The sequence below is a fragment of the Fusarium flagelliforme genome, assembly GCF_020744385.1.
Source record: "Fusarium flagelliforme strain FIESC 12 MPI-CAGE-AA-0113 chromosome Unknown B0J16scaffold_5, whole genome shotgun sequence".
NCBI classification, from domain to species: Eukaryota; Fungi; Ascomycota; class Sordariomycetes; order Hypocreales; family Nectriaceae; genus Fusarium; species Fusarium flagelliforme.
In genome coordinates, this window is record NW_025763507.1 from 1 (window position 1) to 13,083 (window position 13,083).

The window sequence follows — 13,083 nt, forward strand, 5'->3', positions numbered from 1 at the left end:
TATGGACCGTTCGATAAGTCTATGGAACCCTTGTTGAACCTCATGGGAGTCTTGTCCCCCTATGATCAGTCTGAGTGCACGGTAGTTCCCTGCCTCGAGAAACACTTGCCGGCTTTGCTCCATTTCTTCCCTTCAGCCAAATTGATCAAAACAGTGACAGATCGGACAGTTGCACAAGCTGCCATCCGAACAGTGTCTGTACCTGGCTATACTTATGATCTGAAGTTATCTCTTGCATGTATCATTACCTCTGCTCTGAGAGTTTTACCATGCTGGTCCGCAGAAGCGGCACCACTAATGACCCGTCTACTTAAGAAGCTAATCCCCCAGGACCTGTGGCTCTTTAGTGAAATTTCAGCAGTGACAGGAAGTCAGGAAGATACTTCAGAGGCTCGATATATAACATGCATCTTGAGAGAGAACCTAGAGTTAAGAGCAGTTGATAATAACGAATCACTTGTGCTTGCTGCTGCTTTACTTGAGAGGCCGCAGGGTGGAAGCAGGACATATGCTGAAATGCTTTTTGGTTTAAAAACACCTGAAGACAAGTTAACCTGGTTTCGAAGGTTCTCTGCATAACCTTTCATTGTTGACTTGATAGAGCTAATATGTCCCCACAGATACGTTCGAAAGCTTTTGGAGCTTGCTCTCGAACCTCTTGTTCGACATGGCGTCGGATTTGAGTTCCATGCCCAAAATGCCGTCGTTAGAATCTGTCGCCGAACAAAATCCATTAGAGGCTTCGCTATACGCGACCTGGCCGGGGTAAAGCTACATGGGCCGACTCTCCAAGATCAAGGATTTGACCTGACAAGCTTGGAAGCCACAACAACTCTGAACGTACATGAAGCGTGGGATCGAGTGCATCACGCTCTTGTCCAGAACCACATCGGGTACTTACTGGATAGTCTAGGAATCGAGAGTCATGGGTGGCAGGTAGTGAGCTTCGAGCTTGATCGTGTCCTCCAAGGCGATGCTCACTCAGTGCAGCAAAGGATATATCGTCACTTTGTCAAAGAGACAATGCCATTTAAGTCATTCATCATGATGAGAATAAGGGCATCTTTCAAGACTGTGAGAACTCAGCCAAAACCCTCCCCTCAATCAGGCTAACATCTAAATCAGTCTTTCGCGATCGTTGATCAACAGATACCTAACGTCCTGTGGAAGAATAGTCCATGGCTTCGTCAGATATCACTAGCTGCTACAAAGAGTGCCAACGCGCTCGTCCAACCTGAGAAGTCCAGTAGTCAAACTCGCTGTATGGAAGCAGAAGCCATGAGTCAGGCTCTATTACAAAACACCCAACAGCATGGTCGGCTTCCCGGTTTGACAAAAAGACTTAATCCACACCCGTTCCTCCTTCCAGCAGACTTTATATCTGAGCTCAAAGCATTCCATGAAGCACTGGCACTATCACTTGATAACATCATCGAACGATGGTGGAAAGATGAGGAGGCAGATTTCCCGAACCGAATGCCATTTGAACCTCACGTCGAGAGCCTTCTTCGTTGGGTTGCGAAAGGCTCCGAGGAGGGTCACATGAAGCCATATAAGGGAAATCAGGGCAATCTGAGGCCGGATATTCTGATTCGGGACACTGAAGGTTATCGGCGTCCTCAGTTCAAAGTTTGCGAGATCAATGGAAGGTTTCCCATCAGCTTTTTGCACTACGCTTCTATGGCATATCAGGCACTGTCTAATGCTCCTTGGAATGATTCATCCATCAAGCCAGCAACTGATTACAACGACATATTGGGCAGTTTGTTTCAATTATTCGATCCCACGGCACCCATTCATTTCGTGGGCGAATCTTCCGACTTTCCTCCAGACAGTCCCCTGTTTGGTCTAGTAGAAGAGAGGACAGGAATCAGGCCTAGATCAGTTCGACCCTTGTCGCTCAAGGTTGTTCCCTGCAGTGAACCTTGGACTGGATACGATCTCTATTGCGAGATCGATCAGCAGGGCGAACATAGCAACAATTCAGACCTCATAAACATCGATGGTCAGCGTATGGAGAAGGTCCACCAAATCGGACTCCAGCTCTATGACTTTGAGCTCTTCGCTTTGGACCCAGACATGATACGAGAGATTGCTAAACGAAGTGTGAACGACATTCGTAGCGTCTTTATCGCCCATGATAAGAGGATTCTCGGTATTATCCACCAAGAACTTTATGGTCTCGTTCATAAGTATAAGGTGATAAGTGAGGATCAAAAAAGGATCTTAGAAAATAGTATCATCCCCACTATCATCCCCGGATCTCCAGAGTTGCAGGTTGTTATCGAGAATGCAAGACAAGATCCATCTATCAAGGATCAATTTATCATGAAACCTTTTAGACTAGCTCGTGGATCGGGCATTCGACTTGGGAAAAATGTTTCTTTCGAGGAGTGGCAGTCAACATTGCAATCAATGAGACAAGCGGCGATCGATTCATCTCTGAATCAATATCTACTCCAACCTCTGCTTCCTTTGCAGACGGTGGAATGCTTCTGGAATGAGGAGAGGCAAGTACGCAAGAGTCGGATGGTAGGTGCGTACTTTTCAGTGAACGGTCGCTTTGTTGGGCTTGGGAGTTGGAGGGTTGCTGGTGTGTCCGAAGATGTTATTAGCGCATCAACAAGAGATACGACGTGTGTGTTATCGGCTGTTTACAACCCGAAGTAAACATTCGGCCAATCTTCAATTCATAGATACTATTACAGTTAATCTCCGATCACTGGATGAAAAGTCGACGATGGTTTCAGACTCCTTGATGTAAAGGTAATAAAATAATACTATTAGGTTAGAATTTTGAACTTACGGCTGAATAGAGGGGTCTTTTGTTAGGAATTGGAACGCGAGTCACGTCTTCCCTGCATAGTTTGCAGTCAAAGTTGTTCATCACCGCTAGTAGATCGTATAAGGCATCTAGGGATTTAAACAAAAGCTTAGTATTTTTTGCCTAAAGGAATAGCTCTGGATTACAAAAGTCTTATAGCCCTAGTTAGCATATTGCCGCGAAAATATATTCCCATAGTTACTGAAAACCTTAAGGCAATAGGAAGTATGACATCTATAGTTAAGTCTAGTAGGTAGGTATCTCAAGAAGACAGTTCTCTACCCGAAGAGCTCAGCAAGCAGCTAATGCATAGCGATAACTTGCTAATAAGTGCTAGAGCCTATCTACATTGTAGACCTAGCGGACAGCAGGATAGAAGATGTTATTAAACCATTGCAAGAGCTGCTTGTTAGTCAGCCAACTGAAGTCGCAGGAGCATAGCAAATGTAGAAAGAAAGGATAGAATGTAATGAAATCACCACCTTCAAGTCTAGTGAGAATGAAATGCGGCACGTCTCTCAGTCGCAACAGAATCAACCGAGGCCGCTCCGGATCTAGATCTGCACAACCCAAGGTCAGGTAGACGTCCGTAGAGATATTCTAACTATACTGAGGGGCGGAATAGAACCGAATCCCGTAAGTTGCAACTGCTAAAGAATCCATAAATCCCAAGATGCTATGAACATCAAATAAAATACTAGGTAGAGTTTAATAGGCCTGTTTAACGTAAAGGCAAGCCTGCTTAGGTTTATTATCTAACCCTTAGGTAGTGCAACCAGTAAATAACGCCTACTATTAATCCAGTCTAAGCTTTACTATCTTATCGCTAGTTTCAGCAGCAAGAATATACTCTTTGTTAAGTATATAGGGTGTATCGCAAGCAACTAATCTATTGAGTCTATAGTAATTATCTAGTCCCTTAGCTTTAATGTATGCAATTAGGGATTCTTAATAGCTCTAGGCACTACAGCTATATACCAGTAAGGAACTGCTAAACAAACTTCTGTATAGCATGTTCTACATTAGCATTAGCATCATTAGTAGCCAGATAGGCTAACTCCTCAATATAGATTTATAGCTATCTTTAACATTTATCTTCTTCAGTAGGGGAGGTGTTAACTATTTCCTCCTCATAATATAGATCTACCTCAGTAATGCTAAATGTAAAATCATCAACTTCCTAAATAGAGATAGTAAAATTCTCGCAGGCAAAGATACTATCTTCTTCAATCTCCTTATTCTCAAGAGATAAATCTCTCTCAGGCCCTAGTGCTTCGTTCTCTATTACCGTATCAACTATATCTAATAATAGTTTGCCCTAATGGTTTATTGCAGTAGTTTCCTCTATTACCTTCTAGCGCTTCCAGTAGTTTTATATACGATTCGCTTATAAGGCGCGTTAACGTTGCGTAGCGCTATCCTGTTCTTTTATGCTAATAAATCGAACTTTTATTACACTTCTTATCGTATAACTCTTCTAAGCGGTCCTAATAAGCGAGATACGTAATCTTTGGTAGTTAAGATACTTTTATTTTAAGATAGTGTGGGTGCGAGGGGTTACTTATAAAGATCCCATACTTGGAAGCATACTGACAGACGCGTTATTAAACAGGTGCTAGCTATTTTGGGCGATGTAACGCGTTACTAATAAAACGTGAAAATAGGATCTGTTTATCAGAAAGCGCCTCGTTCTTGCTACCCTATACGATTTATTTTAGTACCAATCTGCCTTTATTAAACGACTCGACTGCTATGTACCATCGTCTTTATTCTTGAATTGTAAGGAAAGCACTAATAGTTAAATTCAGGTTAGAATAAATAAAACACGGGCTTTTCTGATAACAACATAACTTTTATACTTTAGCTATCTTAAGCTTGTCTCGACTTTATATAAGCTTATACAGAAGTTTTTCTCAAGTGTAACTTAAGCTAGTCAGCTCGCTTATTGATTGCAATAAGTTTTTAAATTGCTGTTCCGTTAAGCATTGACATAACTAAAGCTAACTGATAAAGTATATACTAGTCCATGATAGGAAATGTAACGCTCGACAGACAAACTCCACTATTCCACAATAGGAAATGTAACGATTGATCGAGAGTTTAATCTTCGCAATATTAAATGACATGCTATAACAATAATATTAATCCAACTTGAATAAAACTTAGCTTGGAATGCTATTTCTAGCCCTAAAGAAGAGATAGTAGTTTTATTTAGCATAAAAGTGTGCCGGTGGCTTTGAAAACCAAGTTAAATTTGACTACTGGAGGTGCTGGAAGACTAGGTACAGTTATAAAGTATGCAACGTAGCGATTTGTAACAATGCTAACTGTTAGTACCTCTACTACATGCCAATTTAGGTGTGGATGGAATATACCGATCGTTGCGATTATTTTAATTAGACCCCGACCCCAGTCGTGACTTCTTTAATGCCTTGTGCCACCGAAAGAGATACTAATGCAAGCCTCACAGGCATAATGACGTTGATCAAACTAACGGTTAATATGCTTTTTATTGACATAACCAATATCCAATTATTTATTCAGCAAGTAATAATTTAAGAACTAAGTGGAAAGCCATTCTAATAAAACACTCAGATGGTAATCATCGCATCGCATTAGGTTTAGAAATAGTTCGACAAAGGATGCGATTAGGTTACTTTTTCAGATGGACTGTGCCGGACTGCTGTGCCCACCTTCAGTCTATTTAAGCCAACGCAACATCTACGTCATATCAAATCTTCTAACAGTAGGAGCCATTTAAAGAACGACACTAGGAACACAAAGAGGAAGAAAGTAGTTAGCCCAATGCCTGCAGAAAATGAGGGCTCTGGAGCGCTATACGGGCGCTGTAGGACAGAAGGAAAAAGAGATACCTCGGCGGGTCAGCAGGCCCTACATTTATAGAGGCATCTGGAGGCTGAAATAAAGGGACAGAATTACTATTTCCATGGTAGCCAGCAGGTAGTCAACTGATAACACAGCATTCGTGCAGAATACGAGATATGGCGGCGAATAGGTTTAGGCCGAAGGAAAGGGTGTGGGGAAGGCGGGGCAGTAGCCAATAGGTGCGTACGAGCTACAGGCCGAGCTGAGACCTTCACTGTATGGCTCCTTTGACCCTCGCCCTTGACAGCTGGAGTTTTAACATAAAATGAAGGGGATTCCGACGTGATATGCATACCAGAGTCTCTTCCTCTAGCGTCGACGGCAAACATTAGCCCTGCGTCAAATTGTGGCTCGATATGGCCCGTCTCTTCGCATTTATCGTCTTTACTTTTAGTGAGACTTGGAGAAAACCATTTCATGAAGGTTTGACATGCTGACACATGGGAAATAGTTACCACTGCTTGGACCCGGCCACAGACTGGGCGTCCAGGTGGTAATAGCGACTGTGCAAAGTGGTGTGCGGCCAAATTCCCTGTTGATACAGGATTAGTCTGTACATCTCCAGCTGCACATGGGACCGGACCTTGCTGGGAATGCGGCCCTCGGAACACTTATCCTAATAAAAAACTGTGTAATGGCGCGTGTACCGACATGAATACCGACACGAAGAATTGTGGAACATGTGGGACTGTGGTATGTTTTCTTCTCTTTCCCATTTTCTTTCCTTTCTCTTTTCCGGGTGGCTTTCAAAGAAGGGGAGTAACACATACTGATGGTTTATCTCAACTTAATGCTAATTCCTTACATTAGTGCTCCTTATCTAATTGCGTTAACGGGGAATGCGGATGTATTCCCCGAGGCCGTAAGTATTATCTGTTTCTTTAGTATTTGAGTTGTTCTAATATTGGACATCTTAAACAGAACCCTGTAATATTGGGGATCCGGGAAGTTGTTGCTCTAGGACCTGTGGGGTCATTGATGAAGCTCCTGGATACTACTGTTATTAAACCTAGTAGTTAGACAGACAGATCTATTACGCCCGGGTAGGCCGCCGCCCATAGGGCTCTAAAAACTAAGAATACATTCACTTCGCTCATTGTTGTCTTGATCTCGCCGAGCCCTTATGTTTCCCGTCTTGTTCTTTTCTGTCTCTTTATTGTTTTTCCTTTTAGATCCCCTTCTTGGTTAGTGATGCCTAGTAGTCAATGACAGCATCAATTGTAGCAGAGTAGATTTCTATGCCCCACTTTGCCCGTGGTAGAGTTAAATTTTCATGCGCCAATTACAGCTCGATTCACGGCTTATGTAAGGAGCCACGACAAGATGGCGTAACTCGCAGCCCCTAGGCAGTATCTTAGAAAGGCTGGAGCCCCAGACCAAGAGTAACTAGAGTTCAGGCTGAAGAAGAGTTAGACAGAGTGTGGCGAGATAGCGCGCCGAGATAGCTAGTAATTCATAGAGCAGATAAGGGGCACTTAGCCCGGCGTCGAAGACCAATCTGGTAGTGAAGGTCCGGAGGCTCTCATCAAACTCAGGAATCGGGAGACTGATCAAGAAATAGACAAGAAATTCCATATGCTGAATGTTAATATTACCGCCAAAGATAGCGATACTATCAACTGGGCCTTCCATCGACCATAGTGACGAGTTCAACCTGTTAGGCTGCTAGCTTTGGGTTGTGTCTGGTAACGAACGCACGGTACGAGATAATAAACGCGGACTCGGACCGCAGTACGAGCATTATCGCTCGGTAATATTGCAGTTGGAACAAGCCGGTTTGTTTTCACCGCACTAGCTCAGCCAAAGTATACGTTAGCTAAAATTGTAGAGCGCCCATCAGACCTCGGGGCTAGGAATACCTTAATATGCCTCCGCTTACACTCCAGACACCCTTGCCGGGACTTCTAATTCTTTCAGCGTAGCATGGCATAGGCTCCAGCGGTGTTCAGCTTTGAGTGCCTAAGCTAATGTTGAACTGGAGACTACAGGGGACGCGGTCTGCTTAAAATACAAATGAGCTTAGCTCAAAGTCGTATTTAATAAAGGTGCTTAGCCGAGGGGCTTAGCTGAAAGGTTAAGTGGAGCAGAATGTACCTGCTGAAAAGGGATGGCTAACTGTAGAATGCACACTTAACCCAGAGCTTAGCCAATCTTGTCAAATACTCTCTAATATGCCCATACTGAAGTATATTGAGGAGCTGTTCTCAGGTTCTTTTTATAATAGTTCAATCGCTTGGCTACAGTCTGTACAGTACAACCTCTGAGGGGTTATGTAGAAAACACATAAGCAGACCCGGCTGCATAGCTTTACAAGTCTGTTGAGTGTAATAAGTTAAAACATTAATCGGATTAAGTTATTTAAAGACTGCTGTTAGGATCCTAATTACGCCAGTTGAGATGCTTGATAATCAAGCTGCGTGACTATCTGTTCAGGCCACTCCAGCCACTTCTGATGTTCTTCGCTTAGCATCCCCCGAATGGACTTAAGAATGTGTTCAGGCCAGTTAACTAATAGCCAACATGGCCTTATGGTCTTCAGAAGAGGAACAAAGTAAGCCAGAATCAACAGTGCTAGTGGCTGCTTGTCCTTGAGAGAGATAAGAAAAGCGTCTTGTAAGCGATAGAGCCATCCGAAAACAAGGCCATAAGAGCCATCCTTGTTTCCGTAATTCGCTTCGTACACTGCTGACAGCGACAGAACAGCTTGTTTAAAGGTTGTCGTATGTGAGTCTGAAGACGATCCGATCCATTCTCGTAGTTTTTCGACAGGGTCGACCCAATTAATGTGTAGATGGGGAGATTCCAGAGTCTTCCTCTCAGGCGTAGATTCTACAAGAGGTGCCAAGTATCCTGTGAATAAAGTAGCAGGCTCTATCGCACGTCTTATCAGCCGGACTCCGTGTATCAACGGCAGTTGATAGTAAGCAGCTTCGCTGCCTACCTCGCAGACCATTAGATCATTGACGCTTTTCGGGCCAGCTGCAAAGGAGCAGTAGGAGACAAGTAGTGCGGACACGTAGAGAGCACTGCAGTTGGACTCAGTTATATCTGACAATGCCTCGTTTAGTTGCCTCAGGCCTATCTCCGAGTGAGATTTGGCTACAGAGAGATATTTGGCTCTGTGTTTGGGCTCTTTTCCGTGTGAATAGGCCAGGTGGAATGCAGCTAAGGCATAAACCAATCGAAGAACATATTGGTGAGAGAACCCAATTTTCAGAACGTTGTGTTTCCAAAACATCACCATCCCACTATCAGCAGAGTCAGACTCAGACAGAGTGGTTGCAGTACAGTGAACGTAGTGGGCCATTAACTCGGCATCAGAAACGCTGAGAGAGCAGGCATTGTTTGTCGATGGTTGATCTTCAAGTGAAGTAAGCGGACCGCTCGAGGTGGAAAAAGACTTCAACGTCCATGTTCCGGTGGAATTACTGGCAAGGGCTGCCCAGTCCTTGCGCGGCCGACCTGGACCTCGACGTAGCGCACTTCTCTGAATTCTTTCTAGACTTGCGGAAGTCATTGCGGGCTCCGGTTCTTGAGAATGGTAGGGTAGATGGTTGAGGCTACACGGAATATCGAAATTGATGCAGTTCAAGCATGTGGGCTTTGTCTCGTCGCACTACTTGATTTAGTCCCAGAATAACACGGGCACGAACATTAAGGTGGGATTACTTTAACTCTACGCTTTTTGCAGTTTGAACAACCACTTCTGGATTTTGTATGTCTTCTTCTTTGACCGCCCATAGTATCGCCAAGGGCACTACAGGCCGGTTATCGCAGCCTTGAAAGACATGCGGGATTTCGACCAGTGCAATCTCTCAATTACTATTGATGGCGCTTGGACCTGCTGTCTGTATTGGAGAAATTAGCCTGTGTTGAACAAAGTAGAGTTGTTGAAGTACCGCCAGCATTGCATGGTTTCCTCATAACTGCCATTCGCTAGGCTGTTGTTTGACATTATTTGAATGTGAAGAGTTGAGGTACTTACAATAGTATGTCCATAAACCTCGGGAGCACTTAGCAGTCTCATGTAATGGAGTGACACGGTGGACAGTTGTATGTGTATAGTTGTATCCGACGTGAATTAAACCCATGAAACAATCAAACAATACAAAGTTGACGGAGAAGTCAGTTATTAAGATGAATTGAAGAATGGAATGAGTTCAAAATAGAAGTTGGGAGATTCTTCGGATCTCCGGAACGAATTGAGCTCATTCCTCATGCTCAGATGGCTGAATGCAAAAACACGAGACGCGCAGTCGTGGTATTCGCTTTGGAATACGAAAACAGTTCTACTGGTTGTGGGCTGACAAATACAACCCGATATCGCGTAATGACTGTTTCCTCCATCCCGGTATGGACAAGTATCTTATGTTATCACACCCGCGCTCCCCCCCAGCCCCCAAATTGACGGCTGTCTCGTCCTAGACCCGACTCTGGCTTGTAACAACGCATCTAAATTGAAAATAGGATTTAGCTATGGGACACGTGAGTTTTGCACGGGGTAAAGACTAGTAACTTGAAAGCGACTACGATGACTCTTAAACAGAGAGAACCAATCTTTGGAGCACCGCTAATTGGCCAGGTAGATGCCAATTCTCACGTCCATTCTGTTCCCCTTATCCGGATGCTACGCTGTGGCCAGACCGTTAGGTACAAGTCCAGTTAGACGCGTCATCATGTTCTCCTTGTCCAGTATACGTCAACTTCTTGGGAAAGAGAAACAGATTCCTTTGGCCGACCTCACCGCTCGCTAGCATGACTTCTGGAGTCTTATCATTCTCAACCCAATCCATTAGCAGCTGAAGGGAATCGGAAGGCTCGGATTGATCTACACCAGGGGCCAAGAAGAACCTGTAAAACTCGTTTGAAGACGTGCTGGGGGTTAGATTACCCGGCGATTAACAAAGAAATCATGATGACGATGGCATTCAATGCATTGCAGATCTTGTCTCTTTAGTCTCGGTCTTTTGGCAGCGCTTACCAAAGGGCGTTAAGTTGCTTGACCGAGTAATGACACTGCTGTGTCTGCGAAGGAATTTTCCATTAATTGTGACATCAATCAAGGAAGCCCAAAGTAGTCTGCCCCACTACCGTACGAATCCATGAGATTGAGCCCGCCCTGTGGAAACCTTTTTTGGTGTGTAAGCGCTATTTTAGTGCAATTATCAGATTCTTTTTTTGGGGTTGGGGGGGGGCTCTACAAATCACGGAGCTGGAAATATTAAAAAAGTATCCACAGGGCGGGCTCAATCTCATGAGTTCCTACGATGCTTTTGTGATACCATGACGCAAATAATATACGAATATTGCGGGGCGGAATGCGAAAATTATGCATCCACCACGGTTTCAGGGATACTTTGGGTGGTAGAAGTTTTCCCTCCTCAAGATAAGTCGCTGAAGCTCCGTCTTTGCACATCAAAAGCCCGTTTTAAGAAACGCCAAGTTATCATACCGTCAAGAAGAATGAAAAACTGGGGGGGTTTTTTTTTTCTTCTTTTTTTTAGAACGGCCCAAGCTTCCATGATTTCTGGTCTAAGAGCCACTCTGTAAGCCTTGATTTTCTTGAGCGAGTACTGCAACGTTTATTCTCACTTGGTGAGAAGCGACTAGCTAAGATATACTCAGCCGCTGACGTGCTGCTTTTTACGGTCAGGCGAAAAACTCTGTCAAGTTGTGGGCTGTTGCTGATGCTTGTCCATCCCGTCCCAGTCTTTGGGTCCGAATATCCTGCGATTGGCCACTCTAGAACCATCTCCCAGTTCCCCTTGCTTATCCACACTGCCTAAGCTCAGAGGAGAGTTTGAATTCCAGGCTGGCCCATCTCTTATCAGCAGGGACATTCTGCCCCACTTGACTTTTTAGCTAAAAAGCTGGTCCGCGTAATCGTATAGACTTAATACCAGATCGGCGAGATGCTAAGGGGTACAAGCAAGAACAAGGAGATAGAAGGGCATGGGTGAAAGGCTCAGATTGGGGGTTTCATTAGGGTAAGAAGCTAAACAAAGGTTTCCAAAATCTAAAAGCTGTCAACATGAGTTATAATGTATTAACGCCAGCCACCCCCAACTGGCCGACCCTCTGAAACGGGACGGATGAGAAGGGCACATGCACCACAGGAGCATATGTTAATCAAGGACACCACAATTATAAGAAGCAACGATGCTCAAATCGAAATTCTGATCACTACGATAGCCAAAATACATTCAGAGTGTGAACCCTCCCAGCGACCCTCCGCAGATTTGGCCTTTCACCTATTGTTGAGCTCCATTTCGTGCGTATCCTCTTCCAAAGCCCTCTTAGTCGCCTTTCTTTGTCTCCGTTGAGTGCAGCACCAGACGCAACCATGGAAACAGCTCGCTAACCAAAAGCCCATACTGAGAATTGCGAAGATCATGGCTGCTAAAAGCATCTGAGATCTCTCGGTGGACAAGACACCTTCGTCTTTCTCTTTGCCCTCGTAACCATCAAATGCGGTGCTACCCAAGGTCCCCGCGGCTGCTGCCCACAACACAACCAGTAAGAAGTCCAATACCAACCATCCTCTGCTTTCCAAGGTCGCCAAACAATGAAGAGCGTCGGTCAATATCGACAGTACCGTAACGACGAAAGCGTAAATGTGATCGGTCTTGGTGGTGCTGGCAGAGAAATCGGCGGCTACGATGCCGAGGGTGATGATGGCGAGGACGAATTGTGCAAGGCGAATAGCCACTCGCACTCTGAGGCCGAATGGTCCAACAAGTGTCCAATAGTCTCCCTTCATTGTATGCTTCTGTCGACGCGCTCGGTTGATGAGGACGTGGAGAATTTGTGATGGGTGTTTTGCAGTTTGTTGATGATGGAAGACACAAGCGGATGCAGAGTTTTAGGAAGATATCGATTAGAACAAGATGGTCAGGTGGGTAACATAAAAGCCGAGACGGCAAGACACCTTAAATATCGACTTTAGTAGGGGAAAGAGTCTCGGTTTTTTTTGACCCACCTGACGGCTAATGGCTCGGCATGTGCGTGCTGTGGTACAGGTTACAAGGATAACAAATGTTAACACTGGTACAAGCCCCAATTATCCTATAGAGGCTATAAGTCTCTTATTTTATATAATAAATCAACAGAAAGTAACTACTACATAAAAGAGCTAATAAAGACCTTTATAATGATAGTAGTATCTATATAGAAAGATATCTTATTGTATTTAATAGACAGATTAAAAATTGAAGGTGGCAAAGACCAGTATATTAGGGACCACTTTTGCACATTTGTTATCCTTGCAACCTGTACCCTCCCTGTTGTTGCCAGAAGTTCATTCATTTGTCAAACTGTAACTAGGTTTAAGACCAGAGCGTCAGTAGCGTATGAGTTGGGCCAATTATACCATT

At 44.3% G+C, this 13,083-nt stretch overlaps 3 protein-coding genes across 3 annotated transcripts; 1 reads left to right on the forward strand and 2 right to left on the reverse strand.

The window, feature by feature from the left end:
• Nucleotides 1-2,677, forward strand: B0J16DRAFT_400418 (IucC family-domain-containing protein). The gene is made up of 3 exons (XM_046132510.1): nucleotides 1-566; nucleotides 621-1,074; nucleotides 1,126-2,677. The coding sequence occupies exons 1-3, from the start codon at nucleotides 22-24 to the stop codon at nucleotides 2,668-2,670; spliced, it is 2,544 nt and encodes an 847-aa protein (XP_045980684.1). The 5' UTR covers nucleotides 1-21; the 3' UTR covers nucleotides 2,671-2,677.
• Nucleotides 2,678-8,093: 5,416 nt separating this feature from the next.
• B0J16DRAFT_269955 (uncharacterized protein) lies at nucleotides 8,094-9,451 on the reverse strand (the record flags this gene model as incomplete). The annotated part of the gene is made up of 2 exons (XM_046123528.1): nucleotides 8,094-9,326; nucleotides 9,380-9,451. 2 exons carry the CDS (start codon nucleotides 9,449-9,451, stop codon nucleotides 8,094-8,096), a joined length of 1,305 nt encoding a protein of 434 aa, XP_045980685.1.
• Nucleotides 9,452-11,863: 2,412 nt separating this feature from the next.
• Nucleotides 11,864-12,597, reverse strand: B0J16DRAFT_147319 (uncharacterized protein). Its single transcript, XM_046121989.1, has one exon. The coding sequence runs from the start codon at nucleotides 12,468-12,470 to the stop codon at nucleotides 11,958-11,960; it is 513 nt and encodes a 170-aa protein (XP_045980686.1). The 5' UTR covers nucleotides 12,471-12,597; the 3' UTR covers nucleotides 11,864-11,957.
• Between the last annotated feature and the right edge of the window lie 486 nt (nucleotides 12,598-13,083).